This window comes from Hemicordylus capensis, chromosome 1 (assembly GCF_027244095.1).
Source record: "Hemicordylus capensis ecotype Gifberg chromosome 1, rHemCap1.1.pri, whole genome shotgun sequence".
NCBI classification, from domain to species: Eukaryota; Metazoa; Chordata; class Lepidosauria; order Squamata; family Cordylidae; genus Hemicordylus; species Hemicordylus capensis.
The window spans coordinates 83,052,458-83,069,660 of NC_069657.1; the positions used below are offsets into that span (position 1 = coordinate 83,052,458).

A 17,203-nucleotide genomic window follows, 5' to 3' on the forward strand; every position below is an offset into this window, starting at 1 on the left:
CTTATCTGAGGACTGTCTCTAGTTATTAATCCATCTGGACATAGGAATTTTTAGGCTTGTGAAGAGGTCATACAGGTCTAAAAACTCATACAGGTTTCTGCTGCAAAAGTGAAACTCTTCTCACACTTTTGTCACACAATCTTTCTCATCCCAAGGCCATTTGGCTTTGGCTCTTAAAGAAGCAGCACACATACGGTAGGAACATAGGAAGCTGCCATATACTGAGTCAGAACACAACACAGATATCTGGGTGGAGCCTGAATTATGTGGTCAAGGTTCAACGGGCAACACAGCAGTCAAATCATTTTTGCTACAGAAGTCAAATTCTTCCCAAAACGTTGATAACAAAATGGCAGTTTCCTATGTTGTAAAGAAAAGTAGAATAAAACAAACATGGCCAACATCAAGCAATATCTTCTCAAATATTCTAGCAACAAAAATTATAACTTCACTACGGACTTAAACAATTTAATGGTCATTCTGATTTTCCAGGGAAGCCCAGAAATTGTAGTTCTGGGAGGGCTAGGATTTCTAATAGAAAATTCTCAGCATCTTGTCAAGCATCATATTTCAGATTTTGGCAGAGGTGACTCTTCCATGAGGGTGCGAGGTTGCCTCAGGTATAGGCACAAGTAGAGATGCAGAGGGAGCAAGCTCCAGCCCACTGCCACATTGAGTTCCACTGCATGGGTCTCCCCACATCTGCTGCCACCACCCCATTGAAACATGCTGTTCATTTTCTCCTCCTTGACCCAATGAAGCATGCCTCTTCTCCCCCCACCTGCCACTCTGAAGCAAGCTAGAAATTGGCTGCCACCATTGACTGGTTTGGAGGTATGGTTTGAGAGTACTTGTGTGCTGCTGCCAGTGCCTCAACAGTATGACCAGAAATTGTTCAGCATGTGCCCATGGTCCTTCATCTCAGGCAGCAAAATATCTTGAGCCACTCCTGGTTTGGGGGGAACACATCACAGTTGGCATAAAAACAACGTATGTAATATAAATAGGGTTGCAAACACATGGTTGCCCATTAAATGGCCTCTCCATTCAAGCACATCATTCTAGTGATAGCTAATTGATGTCTAGCTGTTCCTATGCTTTTCCTTCCCAAGGCCATAATATAATATAATATAATATAATATAATATAATATAATATAATATAATATAATATAATATAATATAATATAATGAAAATGAATAACTTATCCATTGAGTTTCTTTCTATTCTCTTACAAAAATTCAGACTACATTCTTGTATCACCCTGGAAGAACTCAGTCTGCCTGAGATGGAGCTTATGTTCCAAAATAACTCCTGTAGATGGCAGCCACAAATGTAGGCCTGCATGGCTTCTTTCTTCCACAGAGAAGTGGTAACATCACACGGCCCTCAGATGTTTTTGGACTACAACTCCCATAATCCCCAGCCACACTGGCCAGTAACCAGGGATTATGGGAATTGTAGGCCAACATCTGCAGGAGGGCCAAAGTTGAGCAGCCCTGCAGTAGACGAAAGCTCAGAATTCCCTTGAAGCCGAGAAATGTTGTCTATCTTCACCAATTTGCTCGTACTAGGCTATGCTGCGTATGCTGTTGGTTATGTAGCAAGCACCTGCCCATGGCTGATCAGACTGGCGACAGACTTCCTGTTAGCAACGCCACAACTCCTTGAAATGAGATTTATGCAAACTGGGTTTGAGGCTGTTCTGATGTCAGAGCAGGGTGAAACAGCTCAAGGGCTATCTGCGTTCTACAGATACTTGGTGAAATCAGGAACTTCAGAAACGTCTAAGGAAAGGCTCACCTTTAGAACTCTTGAGGGAAAGTATGAAAATGAATTAGAGACCTTCTTGTACTGGGGTGAATCACTGAGAAAGGTCTTCAAGGAATCCCAGGATTTCTTTTATTTTATTTTTCCTTTTGTTTGATGCCTTTTCAAAAGCTGGATAATTGAACTTAGTTCACATAGAAGTTGGCTGAATGTTGCAAGCTTGCAAAATGGAAGGATTTCCCCTCATCTCCCCTGTGAGTATGTGGGATTTATTCCAGATTTGGATCTTTGGTATTACCAACAGAATGCAAAGCAAAACATGATTTTTTGTTGTTGTTGAAGACTATCACACTCTTTATATGCATAATGCTTGAAAGTTGTGTGGTGATGATTGGTATATACAATCAGTGGCATGTTATTTAATGAATGGGAGGTTAGCATTTCCTCTCTGCTTCTTTGGTTTGTTTTTCATCTCTATCTGCTTTCACTGATATGGCAACACATTGTTTTATGGGTATAATAAGTTAGTAGCATTTTCAAAAAGCTGGCTTTGTGGTTGAAAAGGTTGGTTTTCTGTGATACTGTAAAAATGTTGTAATCTACAGCCAAAAATAGATTAATATATTAATACAATATAGCTATATGTAGGGCAGAAAATATGACTAAGAACAGCATGTTACGATGTATAAAAATGATTGCAATTTATTCTGATAAGGAACTAGATTTTGTTTGATTTTCTTGATGAATTCCAGATATTTGTTAAGTTAAACAAGTGACATTTGCTATCTCTGAAGTTGTCCAGTTTTATGACCTCCTTCATCTTAAATAGGGTGTGGGGGGGGTGGCAGGGGGTTGGGGGGGGACAGCAGCTTTTTCCTGCTCAGGTTGACTCCGGATAAAATCCTGTCCCCATTTTTCCCCCTTGAGACATAAGGGTCTTTATCCAGAGGTTTTTTCCCTATCACCATTCCAGAGTTAGTGATCCTGTCTCTTTAAAAAGTTTTATTCTATTTACTGCACTTACTAATTTTGTTAGAATTCATGATTTTCTAAGGCTTATCTCATATAAATGTTGTTTAGAAACTTGAGTCTGGTATATTTGGATATGTAGGTTTGAGACTTGAAGAAAGCAATCAAGAAAAACTAGGCAGGCCTAAAGCTCATTTTTATCAATGAAATCAATTCAGTGGGATTTAATTCCTTGAAATATATAGGTGTAGCTATAATTGAGCGGATGGATTCAAAGAACCCGAGCTCTCCCACTCCTCCTTATTTTCTTCATTATCTCCCTCACTCCAAGGGGCCGCCGGAGAGAGAGGTGAACACGGACCCCCTCTCTCCTAGCTACGCCCCTGGCTCTTGTCTTTTCACTTGATAGATGGCTGTATGGTGGTTGGTTGCGACTGGAATTGCAGAAAAAACTGCACTGTGTTTTGGTTTTCTGCCTTAAGATGTAGTTATTAAGAACTACAAATATTTGCATACTTCAAAAAAAGACAATGAGGTTGTTCACACAAGCCACCCTACCTGGGCAGGGATGCTCGTGTGAATAGCCAGGATCGAGGCCAATCCTGGAGTTGCCTCCCGCTGGATAGCCCAGGATTTTTATGCGGCCTTTTACCTGGGTCAAAGGGCACAAGCACACCCTTTTACCCAAGCCCCCAGTCATGTGTCTCCTCGGGCAAACTGCTTAGCTGCAGCCCGAGCAGACACAGAGCTGGGTGCCTAGAGCACCTGGCTTGAAGGGAGATCCCTCAATGGACCGTGCTCCTTGTGTGGTCCATTTAGGGATATCTGGAGGCCGGGCTTCATTTCCCCAGCCTCCAGAACTCTGCGCTGCCGGGAGCAGCATGGATCGTTTGAGTGCGAGATCCACACATTCCACACATGGATTGTAATCGTCTGGGGGAAAGGTAAGCTCAATCTTGCCTTCCCCACATGCCCTCCCCACCCACCAAAAGTGATCGTGAGAATGAACTTAATATGAACTACCATCCATTATCTAAATGACTTTGATGGGAGCAGATGCTACCTATTAGTATATATAGGTGCAATTTGTGTGTGGTACATAGTATTCCATGTATACTTGCCCAGCAGGTATTCTTCCTCCAAGTATTTTAATAAGTGATGCTAGGGCTCACTCATACATGCGTGCCCGTACCTGGGAGTATGCCCTATTCAACTCAGTTGATCTTACTCAAGTAAATATGAGTAGGATCAGACGGCACAAATGCTTTTTTAATCTATCATTAAAAGAGTGGCATTTGCAAATAAAATATACATTGCCAGTGTAGGTATCTCATTACTTTTACAAATGCAGGAAACATAAAACATAATTTAACCATCACTTATATAAATGGCCTTTGAAACTAAACAGGATAACACAGTTTCCAAATTATTCTGCAGTTTCCCCTGTCATTTTTCTAGAATTCTCAACTAGCAGTAAGGTAATCACCCAATCATAATATTATACCTTTCTTGCCAACCTCTTCAAACTGGATTGTCCTATTGAGGGTGTTTTCACACATCTCTGTGCACTTCTGAGTAAATTTTGCTTTGTTATGGGGTGGCTATATAAATAAAGTTGCTTTTTTATTTTGTCAGTATACATAAACATAGAGTAGTGCATGTTGGCCAAGACAGGTTTATGTATTCTTTTCAGCCTCCCTATAAAAATCAAGCAGGACTGTTCAAGCCTCTTTTTAAAAGGGTCACCATAACTTATTTTGGATGGATACATCAAGACCCTAAATATTTGTTGAATCCTGTTCACAGATTGCATTCTAGAAATATTATTTGGATCACCAGTTCCTATGTAATGTCTCTGCATGAATGTCTTTAAGGCAGGGGTGAGCAATATCGGCCCTCCAGATGTTGTTGGACTATAACTCCCATCATCCCTGGCCATAAAATTGTGGCTGGGGATGATGGAAGTTGTAGTCCAATAGCATCTGGAGGGCCGATATTGCCCACCCCTGCTTAGAGGGATCTCTTGAAAAGGTAAGACTCTGAGCTTTCTTCTGATCGGATTCAGCTCTGTTTGGGTGCTAGTTGAATTGGTTGAAAATTCATAACTCAGTCCTTTGCATGTGGAAAAGCAGAATTTATCAGAGAGTGCAGGAGGAAATTCTGTACATTGGACAGATTTTGTCTCCGCATCTCAAAAAGAATACCAGAGAACTAAAAAAGGAAATTAGAGACCTATAGCATTTCATTTCTATTTTAAAAAATAATTTTTTAACCAAGCAAGGGACATGGTTGAGGTTTATAAAATTGTGTAGATAGAGAAATTGTTTACTTTGTAGCATTAGAACTCAAGACCATCCAATGAAATTGATTGGCAATAGTATGTTCTCATGTCTGGGTCTCCTTTACCAGTTTGTAAAAGCAGTTTTTAAAACCCTAATTTCAAGGGTTTTTTAATATGAAAAATCACCATGTTCCCACACACTCTAATGTGTTTTCATAAGCTTGGATGACCAAGCTACTTTGGAGTGAACAACCTCTCCCTGGGATACCTTGGTAAATGTATTGGATCTATCATTTTATCATAAGACAAAAGATATATGTTACCAAATGCTACATCATCTGAATTCAGGGCCAACTCACATGATCATGTTGATCAAGCAAACAATTGATAGTTTGGTTGTATAAAATGGTTCTCACAGATCATCTTGTATACATAAGTCTTCTCTAACTAACAGCTGTCTAACAGATGAAATTTATCACATCCTGTTTTTCCTGGCATTGAGATATAGTGATTACCATATCTCTGATATAGAGATGTACATATGAGGTGGTATAAAAACAAACAAACAAACAAACAATTGAGAAAGCTTCAGTAGCTGAATTTTTCCTGTTATATTATTTTGTCTATTAAATATATAGTGCTATAGAGGTGTTAAAGGTACAGGAACCCTGACAGAAAAACAGCTGGCAACCCTAAGTAGAACCAAATGTATACAGTTATCAGTTGGATCCCTGAATAACTGCTATATTAAATGGCTGTATGAAGTAGCACCCTAAATTAATAATAGCTGATAACTTCTGCAGTACTTTTCTTTTTTAATCCAAGGCTTGGTCAATAATCAAGGCAAACAGGAGGCAGGGGCGTAACTATAATAGGGCAAGGGGAGACAGTTGTCTGCGGGCCCACTGCCTTGGGGGGCCCCCCACAGGCAAGTCAAATGACTGACTCCCCCAGCTTCGCACCCGCCCGGGCTTCCTTCAGTTGTTTTCATCCTCCGAAATTGATGTGAGTGTTAAGACCTGGAGCTACCAGAACAGCATGTCTTTCTCTAGTACCATGAAATGACTTGCATCATCCACAGTTTATAAAACTTTAAAAAAAAAAATTAGGATGATGTTCTATTGTGGCACATCGGAGACATACATATATGCTTTTTGTTACCACTATTCAGCCTCATTTAAGATTTCTTTACTTCATGAGCTGAGCTTCAGTGGGGGGCGGGGTTAAATCTTGTCTCTGGGCCCACTCCAACCTTGCTACGCCCCTGACAGGAGGTGCTAGTATCTTGTCGGCGCAAACTGTGTCTTGCTGAGTTGTCGCTTTTCCAGTCCCGACAAATGACAAGCCTTGAACCTTCTGCCACACAGCCCTAGTACAGAAGATTCCACAGCATCTGTAGGCAGCTTGCTTCAGCTTATGCAGTTCCCTGCTAATCTATATGACTGACAGAAACCTTTGTTAGTCTAGCACAGACTGTACTGTTGACGGTGGTTTCTCAGGGAAAGGAAGCTATCCTTTCCAGAGAGGCTTTCTGTATTCCTCCATTCAGGACTTGAGCCTCTGTCTCTCCTCAGTCCATCTGTGGAGACATGATTCCACATCTCAGCCTCCACACCTCAGCCTGAACCTACTCGGGTTGGCCTACCATTAGACTGGGTGAGGTGACCAGCTTCAGTCAGCATATTTGGGGGTACCATTAAAAGGCAGCAAGTTGTTAATGATTCAATTTCTTTATTATTCTTAGTCCACCTCTGTATAGGGCACAGACAGAGCTTTTCCCATATTGGCTCCATATTTTATGAAACAGTCTATCCAGAGAAACTTTCCAAGGCTACTTTTCTTTTGGCCTTTCACTGCAGAATTCAGCAAGGCGTTTTGCTAATGGGTAGTTGATTCCCCTCTGTTCTATAATTATTTATGTTAGTTACAATATATTATATCATATCATATCATATCATATCATATCATATCATATCATATCATATCATATCATATCATATCGTATTCTTCTGTTGTTGAATTTTTGCAGATTGTAATTACTGGATATCTGTTGCCATGAGCAACATCTTGGAAAGGCAGCACATATATAATGTAAACAAAACAAAATAAAGTCAGTATTTTGGCTGTGTGATTTAGCATTGAACCAGGAGCCCAGAAGTCTGCCTTGTGGGCATGCCCTGAGAAAACATTTGGTGTTGCTCATATACCCAACAACAAAAGGCATAACGTATAAGACTTGTCAAAGGAGAAAATAAGCAAGATGAAGATGGGATACACATGCAACAAATAAATATATAGGTTTATTGAGTCCAGAAGTTAGTAAGGTTGATATGGTCTGAAGAGGGATGTTTGACATGTTCTTCCTACCCTTTCTAAAAACCATACAGTTATTTTGTAATTCTTTCCAAGGAAATGAGGTTAGGCCTGTCCGTTAAACCAGCCTCAGCTGCGCATCACGGGGAGTCATGTTGGGTGTTTCTGAATCATCTGCCAGACAATATTTATACCATAATTAAAAATAACTGGATTTGAATGTGGTGCATTTATGAAAGACTCTGTATCCACTCTTTCATACGCAACACAAATCATATGTTGTGGATAACCCCTTTGCCCCTGAGAGCAATTATCTTGAAAAATCTTCTGATTGTGCCCCAAAATGATCTTCCAAACTGTATTTCTTCTTGACATGCAAGAACTACCTCACAGATCAATGCCCCATTCACTGTAATGGATGATAACTTCATTTTCCTACTTGTAAAATATTGATTGCCAACTTTATACTATCATGAATATCACTATATCCAGATAAGAAATAAAACAGGTATTAGGGTCCATGGAAAAACTAAAGCAAGGATGTTCTGTATAAAATTATTTAAAATTATTTGTGCTGTATGTTATACAGTTAATTCTACATTTTTAGGCTTCATATGATGCGATTAGGAGGGGATCTCCTGAAAGACAGGAGCATCAGCAGGAGGACAGCAAGAGCTGCAGACTTAAGTTCTATCCTCTGATACAGTATATGAACTGGGCAGTGTGTTTACTCAGAGAGACGTTTCACTGCCCAATAAGACATATTCCAATAAGACATATTCCCTAGGAATGTGTGTGGGGATTGCAGCCTAAGGATCATTCAGCAATTATGGCATTTATAGATAATATTTCAGATTGCTTTGAGCCTTCTGTTTTTGCTTTCCAAAGCATGCAACTTTTTAGGGATTTTCTTGTATATTCTGATTCTTTTCATAAGATTGCCAAAAGCACATCTGGTCATGTCAAATGTCTTGGATGCTCATCTTGTGAACAATTGTTGCAGTAAAAGGCTTTTACAAACCCACAGGAAGAAAAGTGGCCCACCTTGACAATGAAATGTTACACAAAGTAAAATTTGAAGTACATTTCAGGATTTCAGTCAACCATCTGAGAATTGTGAAGGGAAGTCAAATTAGTTTCTATAAGACAAGCAAAAGTTTTCAGAGGGTTTCTACATATCACAGAGGGTTTCTACATATCACACCTTAAATCAGTGTGCTAAATGTCATAGCAGATATTTGTTGTTGTTGTTATTTGTCACTGTAACCTACTTTTATATGTGGAAAAACAAGCAGACCCCTCCACAGTAGAATTACTGAACATACAACATCGAAGTCCAAGAAAGGAGCAACATTTTGAAGCAAAAACAAAAACAAAAAACCACTGAAATTTCAGTCAGCCACCCCACTTCAATAGGAAAAATCCAATTCTTCCAATGGGAGGAATTTCAGATATATATTCAGAAGACCCTGCATCTTTATGATCCAACAGTTTGGAATCAGATTACTATTGCTTATGTTGGGAAAGGGCTGCTGAGCTATAAGTTGTTAAGAGCATGAGAAGGATCCTGCCAGATCTGAACAAAAGTTCATTTAGTCTAGCATCCTGTCTCCCAACAATGGCCAGCCAGCTGCACCTAGGAAGTTGTTGCACTGTTGTGTTCTTTTTGTAATCTAAACTATTTCTTAGATCATGTGACCATTCGAAAGTATTTAAAGGATGGTAACTTCCATGCTTCTTTAACTATTGCTAATGGGAGGAGAACTGGTCTTCTGGAGAGGAGAGCTGGTCTTGCAGTAGCGTGAATTGTCCCTTTTGCTAAGAAGGGCCCACTCTGGTTTTTATCGGGGTAGGTGACTACATGTGTGAGCGCTGTCTGCTGCAAGAAATTCTCATTAGGGGATGGAGCCATGCCTCAGTGACAGAGCATCTACTTGCATGCAGAAGGTTCCAGGTTCATTCCCTACATCTCTAGATAGGGCTGAGTGATACTGCCACCTGAAACCTTGGAGAAGTTTCTGCCAATCAGTGTGGACAATACTGAGCTAGATGGGCCAATGTTCTGATGCAGTAGTGGCTGGTGAGGGCAGTGCCGAGGGGTGTGTGTGTGTTGATTTATTTTTAAAGGTACCTCTCGCCACCCTGCTCCAACCCAGTGCTGCCCTCACCAGCTGCTAGTGCTCTGACCTGGTATACAGCAGGTTCCTAAGGGTGCCTCTCAGATGAAGTCTCTCTTGGCACTGCCAGGTAAGGAAACTTAGGGAAGGTTGCAGGATTTTTAACCTAGTACATTGGCTCAAATACACTTTGTGATTTATTTATTTTAAATATAATAAATTTATAATAAATATATATCACAAAAGCAGTTGTGATAGATTTTGTGAATGAATCAGTTGTGGTGCATTGTGGTTCTTTTTAAAATAGATCTAGATGGAATCAATCACACATACCTCTCCCCCTTTCCAGCATACACCTTTTATAAATTATAAATTGCCCTTAATAAGGACAACTGAGATAGCTATTGTATTTTGTTTACATGTCTTAAACTCCATAATTTTAGGTCTCGACCATGGAATTTTCAGGAGACCAATAGAAGTTATGGCACTAGATTATTTTGTTCATCGCACCAGGATATGGATTTGTGATCCGCCCCCCCCCCCAACACTCAAGGTTAAAGGAAATGCTAAAATGGGCTATCAAATTAGTTACCTCTTGAAGAGTTTGTTTCTTGTATGAATTTCAAGAACATTTTCCTTCTATTTCAAGAACATTTTCCGTGTTTATTGTTCTGTTTTGTGTGATAATCATATTGCATCAACTCTCCTAATCATACTGCATCTTTTATATATTATTCTGTTTCATTGTGCAGTATATTACAAGATGTACATAACAGGGTTTTTGTGTACAGTAGATCCATCACATAGTGAAGGCTCCCCCCGATCCCTACCTTCTGTTTAGAGCATTCCCCATGACTGGGATTAGCCCTTCCCCAAAAGTGTGAAATTGTCTAAATACAGTTCTGTTCATTTTTATTGTATGTGCAGCCCTTTTACTTCTTGTCTGAGGGGAAAAAAACATTCAGATAAATGGATGTCTGAAGAAATGATGGTCCACTCCAGAGCAAGCTGGTGGAAGATGGCAGGGAAGGGGAACGTAGTGGAGGGCTTGCCTGGCGTGTTTTCTGATGACTTGGGTTTGTTTACGACATGAAGTGATCAAACTGTCTCATGTACCACGAACAGTGCAGCCATGAGGAGCTTGTGGCACTTGTGTCAGGAGCTGGAGGGCCCATGGTATGGAGGCAAGCTCCACTCCACTTCTGCAGGCAGGCCTTCTCAGAGGTTTAGAGAGGCACAGGCTACTTCCAGCTTTTGAGGCCCACTTTCACATTTTGGTCCAATAGGGATGAGCAGAAAAACAAGTTGCAAAACTTATCAAATGCCAAAAAATTATCATGAGTCAAACCTTTTGAGCTTAAACCTTTTGAGCTTGAGGCCCAAACCAAATGGCCCTCATGCCCCACCCCCAGCCAATTGGCCCTGTCAGCATGCCTCTCCAGTATTGTGTTGCCCCCTGAGCTCCCCTGCTCAGTAGGTTGTAAACAAAGCCCCTACAAGGCACTAGGAGCATCAGACTTTGGATATAGCTTGAAGCATGCTTGCCAAAAAGATTGGCCACCACTGGTTTGAAAGATACTGATTACTAGGATTCCGAGCGAGTCCCCTCTTAAATGAGCAAAGAGGTACCTTTTTAAAGTGGTGATTCCCTTTATTTAGCAGGGGGAGAGTAACTGGCCCTATCCATCCTCAGCACAGGGAGCCATTTTATTCATTCATTCATTTATTCATTCACATGTTCTTCCTACCCTTTTCATTTATTCATTCATATCTATGTAAACCAATTCGGTAACCCTTTTCATTTATTCATTCATATCTATGTAAACCACTTCGGTAACTTTTGTTGAAAAGTGGTATATAAATATTTGCCGTATTTGTATTTCTATTCCAGATGTTAGGGATGTGTAGCCTCCTGATGGTCCCTGTGGTCCACCAGCTGGTGCAAATACAGTACCAGCATAGCCAATGTAGCCTCATGGCTTCTTTTTTGTGCTTATCATGGGGCTTTATTAGGAGAAAAGATACTTGGCTTTCCCCAGCACCCTTTTTGCATTCCTAGTTCTGACGTGAGAAGCCTCCATCTGGATGAGCCCATAATCCACAATGACTGGCCACAAGACCATAGAAAGGAAGCAGCAGGCGACTTTCAGATCCCTTTCTTGGTTGCATTTCTTTGATTCTTTCTGTCATGCACAAGCTCTTTTCTCTTCTTGGCAATATAGACAGAAATGTGTTTGTTTGTTTTTAAAGTTATGTAATTTATTAAGATTTTTCATAATACGATAACTAAAATTAAAACAAAATCTTCAAAATTTGGAAAACAATTTTACTATCTTTGTAATTGGTACAAAACTACTGAGAAGAAACAAGGCTTCTAATAATTAAATTCTATCCCTTTTACTATGATCTTGGGCCTTTGAGAAATTATTTAATATTCAGTCTTTTATTTCAAGCCAGATGAAAGTAGGAAGAAAGAGAACACAATTGAAGAAGATAAAAAGGAGACAAGAGGTGAGAAGGAGGAGATGGGTGGGGAGGGGGACGTTGCATCAGCTGTGCAAAGGCTCAGAGGCTGTCCACACAAGCAGCCCTACCCAGGCCTAGGAAGGACTGCTCATGAGAAGTGCTGGGATCATGGCTGATCCCAGCGCTACCTCACTGGGTAGCCCAGGAATTTCCCCTGGGCTTTTACTCTAGGCCTAACCATAACCCAGGTCCCCAGTCATGTGTCTGCTCGGGCTATACACAGCCCGAGCAGACACAGAGCCGAGCGCCTGGAGCGCCTGGCTTGAAGGGAAATCCCTCAGTGCACGGTACCCCACCCCCATGGTGCATTTAGGGATATCTGGAAGCCAGGCTGGATTTTCTTGACCTCCAGAAATCTGCGCTGCCCAGAGGTGCACGGATTATGTGGGCGTGTGAGTAATCCAGTGTATACAAGGATCTGGATAATCTGGGAGGAAAATAAGTTCGATCTTGTCTTCCTCCAACACCCTCCCCAACAGGCTGCAATGGTTGTGAAAATGATCTTTCAGATTACCAGACCACAATAATGATCGTTTTTGAGCAATATATTCTTATAGTCAAAGTGCTTCAGAAAAGTATCTCGTATGCCTTTAAATTTATGCAAGTTATTCCTTTACTAGTAGGCAAGGCGGATAATTGACTGGGCAAAATAATTTTGCTTCTATTACACTTCCAGGAAAGTTCAATAAATTAAATATATGTAATAGAATTCTTTTACTAATGTGCTTGCAAAAGGGAAGTAAAAGAACATTTTGAAATTTGTAGGATTTCAGCTTCAAACATTATTCATTTTATTGAATAATGATCATATGTGGTCAATTTTAGTAATAGTGAATGTGAATCTGGGAAAGATCATCTGCTTTTCATGGGCATGATGTCATTTTGGAATTATTAATCTGACTATTGAGCGTTAAAAATCTGTCAAGAACAATATTCATTATTTATTTATTGATTTGATTTCTAAACCGCCCTTCCAAAAATGGCTCAGGGCAGTTTACATTAAAATAAAACTAAAATCAATTAACTGTTAAAATTGAAAACTGTAAAAACAACATAAAACCATTATTAAAACAAAACAGTTTTTAAAACCCTGGAAAACCAGGCCAAACCTTTACAGTTTAAAAACAGTTTAAAAAGCCCTGGAAGGCCAGGCCAAACAGATAGGTTTTAAGGGCTCTCCTGAAGGTCAATAATGAACTCATATTACGGATTTCTGCCGGGAGTGCATTCCACAGCCCAGGAGCAGCTACAGAGAAGGCCCACCTCTGAGTTGGCACGAGACGTACTGGTGGTAACTGAAGACAAACTTCCTTAGATGACCTTAACATGCAGTGGGGATTGTGCAGAATAATTAAATATGATTGAACTATGATTATTACATTCAGATTTTTTTCTAAAAAATATTTAAACTTTCTCCCAAGCATATTCCTGTGTAAAAGGTAGTGTATTCAGTTCATTTAAGTGGCAGAATTGTTCATGCAAAATTTGATATCTGTAGGTCACCAGGAAATATGACTTAATTTCATACAATCAAACAAACAAATACCGGTATTTCAAAATATATAATAAATGTTTATGTCACTAGCTCTTGAGAAACCAGTTTTAGGACTTCTGCTACTCATCTACAATATCAGATGGAAAATGGGAAATAAAAAAATTAGCAGCAGTCTAAAGGGAAAATTCCAGTGTGATGTCCTAAGACTCTATTTGCATTGTCACACTACAAGTTATTTAATATTTTGTAGTAGGCTAGTGATAGTCAGGCTTGAGGGAAGACTAGACCTCAATTAGAGTGATTGTTTGGAAGGTGGACTTCTCTGAAAAGGAAGAAAGCCTGGGAGAATCAAATCCCTGTGGCCCAATCCAGAGTGAGGGGCAGGGTTTACTGGACAACAGCCTATAGAGGAATAGGAGAGATGCGTGTTCAGTTCCTCCCTGGAGGTCTCTGAGTGAGGTCTAATCAGCAGCTACTGTAGGGAAAGGGGAGACTAACAGCCTTGAGCTGGGAATCAGCTGGAAGTACCTTACCTGGAAATAGGTAGGAAGGATAGGACCAGTTTAACTAGACACTTCAGGGAATTTATTTTTGTTTATGTCCTTGGATCTGAGTGCACAGGTCTTGCAGTTCCTGGGGAAGGGTTTTACTTGAATGGAAGCAGTGATTGTTGGTGCCTCTATAGTTTCTCTTACCAACCAATTATTAATAAATACTTGGTGTTGTTAGAGTGTCGCTCCTTACTGGATCCTGCCCTAGTTACACACTCTTTAAGGCCTAAGGCTGCTCAAGCCTTTCTTGGATGGAGGGATTTTCCACTTTCCTCTTCCAGCATATACCTTCTGAAGGGTGAATCTGCTCATATTAAAAATGGTTATTGGCAGCCTACCCAGGACTCCTCACAGCTAGAGGAAGGATTTTGTATTCCATCCCACTTTTTGATCGTTACAGCTACACTCTGATTGTAAATTGAAAATTGTAAAAATTGTAAAGCACCTAGAAGAACAGGCCCTGCTGTGAGTGAGCCAGCATGGCTTCCGCAAAGGTAAATCTTGCCTCACCAACCTTTTGGACTTCTTTGAGAGTGTCAACGAGTGTGTGGATCAAGGTGATCCAGTTGACATAGTCTACCTGGACTTCCAAAAAGCTTTTGACAAAGTTCCTCATCAAAGACTCCTGAGGAAACGTAGCGGTCATGGGATAAGGGGACAAGTACATGTGTGGATTGCTAACTTGTTGAAAGACAGGAAACAGAGGGTAGGTATAAATGGAGAGTTTTCACAATGGCGGGAAGTAAGAAGTGGGGTCTCCCAGGGATCTGTATTGGGACCGGTGCTTTTTAATTTATTCATAAATGATCTAGAAGCAGGGGTAAGCAGCGATGTGGCCAAAATTGCAGATGATACCAAACTCTTCCGGGTAGTGAAATCCAAAACGGATTGTGAGCAGCTCCAAAAGGATCTCTCCAAACTGGGGGAGTGGGCGACAAAATGGCAAATGCTGTTCAGTGTTAGCAAGTGTAAAGTGATGCACACTGGGACGAAAAACCCCAACTTCAAGTATATGCTGATGGGATCCGAGCTGTCGGTGATGGGCCAGGAGAGGGATCTTGGGGTTGTGGTGGACAGCTTGTTGAAAGTGTTGACTCAATGTGCGGCAGCTGTTAAAAAGGCCAATTCCATGCTAGGGATCATTAGGAAGGGGATTGAAAATAAAATGGCTAATATTATAATGCCCTTATACAAAACTACGGTGCGACCACACTTGGAGTACTGCGTACAATTCTGGTCACCACATCTTAAAAAGGACATTGTTGAACTGGAGAAGGTACAGAAGAGGGCAACCAAGATGATCAGGGGCCTAGAGCACCTTTCTTATGAGGCAAGACTACAACACCTGGGGCTTTTTAGTTTAGAAAAAAAGACGACTGCGGGGAGACATGATAGAGGTCTATAAAAGCATGCATGGTGTGGAGAAAGTGGAGAGAGAGAAATTCTTTTCCCTCTCATACAACACTAGAACCAGGGGTCACTCCATGAAATTGATTGCCAGGAGGTCTAGGACCAACACACGGAAGTACTTTTTCACACAACGCGTGATCCACTTGTGGAACTCTCTGCCACAGGATGTGTTGACAGCCAACAACCTGGATGGCTTTAAGAGGGGTTTGGATGATTTCATGGAGGAGAGGTCTATCAATGGCTACTAGTCAGAGGGCTGTGGGCCACCTCCAGCCTCAAAGGCAGGATGCCTCTGAGTGCCAGTTGCAGGGGAGTAATGGCAGGAGAAAGGGCACGCCCTCAACTCCTGTCTGTGGCTTCCAGCGGCATCTGGTGGGCCACTGTGCGAAACAGGATGCTGGACTAGATGGGCTTTGGGCCTGATCCAGCAGGGCTGTTCTTATGTTCTTATGATAGCATCTGATTTTATTATAGGCTGCACTCTGCTAGCAAGGGAAGGGCTGTTGCTCAGTGGTAGAGCATGTGTTTTGCATGCAAATAGTCCTAGATTCAGTCCCTAGCACTTTGAGGCTGAGCAGGAAAAGCCCAGGTCGGAAACTCTGGAGAACCATTGCCAGTACATATAGATAGTACAGAGCTATAGGGATTATTTCTGGTTTTGTTTGTTTGTTTGTTTTGAAATGTGGAAGGCTTACTGCAAATACTTATGCCCTACTAGGGGCTTCAGCCCATGTGCTTGATCAATGTATTAATTGCCAAGTCTTCCACTTAAAGTTTTAAAGACTTCACCGACTCAGCTCAGTATCTTTCCACGTTAATGTTGTTTAACATTTCTTTCAATCCATCGATGAAATGTAGAACAATATCAAGAGCAGGTTATTGAGATACTTGCCTTTAGTTCAGGCCTGCACAAGTTGCGACCCAACAAGCAGAACAGAATCCATCAGCCATGTATTTTGGCCTGCATGCACTTCACAGCCTCCTGGCTTTTGCAGTCTCAGTCAGGCAACATACAGGAGGTTTCCTGAGCCCCTGGTGGGCTGTCATACATAGCAGGGGGATTCTGTTCCACTTGTTAGATTAGAAGTTGTACTTGTGAACCAACAACAGCAGTGCCTACCACTGAAGTTGGAATCAACCACAGAGCTGTGAATAGAAATTCCACTTTTGGTCTACAAGCAGCTTCTGTTTTCAAATATAGAATGCCCTTGAATAATTTTTTCCACTCCCTTTTCCAGTAATGATGTAGTTGCTTCAGACTTGAATAGTCTGAAATTTCTCTTTAGGTTCTAAGAACCTGTATCATTTTAAAGTCTTTGGCATTTCATGCTTTTGATTCAGTGGAAGAAACAATGGGAGCAATTGGTTTACAACCCAGTTCTGTGTCTGCTCACTCAGAAATAAGTTCACTGAGTTCAGTTGGACTTATCCTCCAAGTAAGTATGCACAAGACTCTAGTTTCAGTTTCTGATCAAAGCTATCAGTCTCTCTAACTAGTTCACTTCCATGTTTTTTAACATTCTCAGTTGAGATGGACACTATCATTTTCTTGCTCTCACCTCCATCTTTTTCTGCCAACAAACTAAAGAACCATAAACATATAACTGATCTGGTCCAATTTCAAAATCCTACCCCACTGGTTGCAAATATTAGTATACACAGAGCCCTTTCTCACGATCCCATTAGAGGGCTTGAGGACGGGTGGCAGGGAAGACTGCCGGAGTTTATCTTCCCCACAGATGATCCTGCTGCTGCCTCTGGCAGTGCAGATC

General features: G+C 41.0%; 1 protein-coding gene across 4 annotated transcripts in view; it reads left to right on the plus strand.

The window, feature by feature from the left end:
- Positions 1–1,720: 1,720 nt before the first annotated feature.
- Positions 1,721–17,203, plus strand: part of SPI1 (Spi-1 proto-oncogene) — a 44,783-nt gene continuing 29,300 nt past the window's right edge. For all 4 annotated transcript variants that reach the window (XM_053287992.1, XM_053288009.1, XM_053288018.1 and 1 more), the window contains exon 1: positions 1,721–2,023. In XM_053287992.1, the coding sequence (XP_053143967.1) occupies positions 1,979–2,023 (45 nt within the window). In that variant the 5' untranslated portion in view covers positions 1,721–1,978. The remainder of the gene's footprint in view (positions 2,024–17,203) is intronic.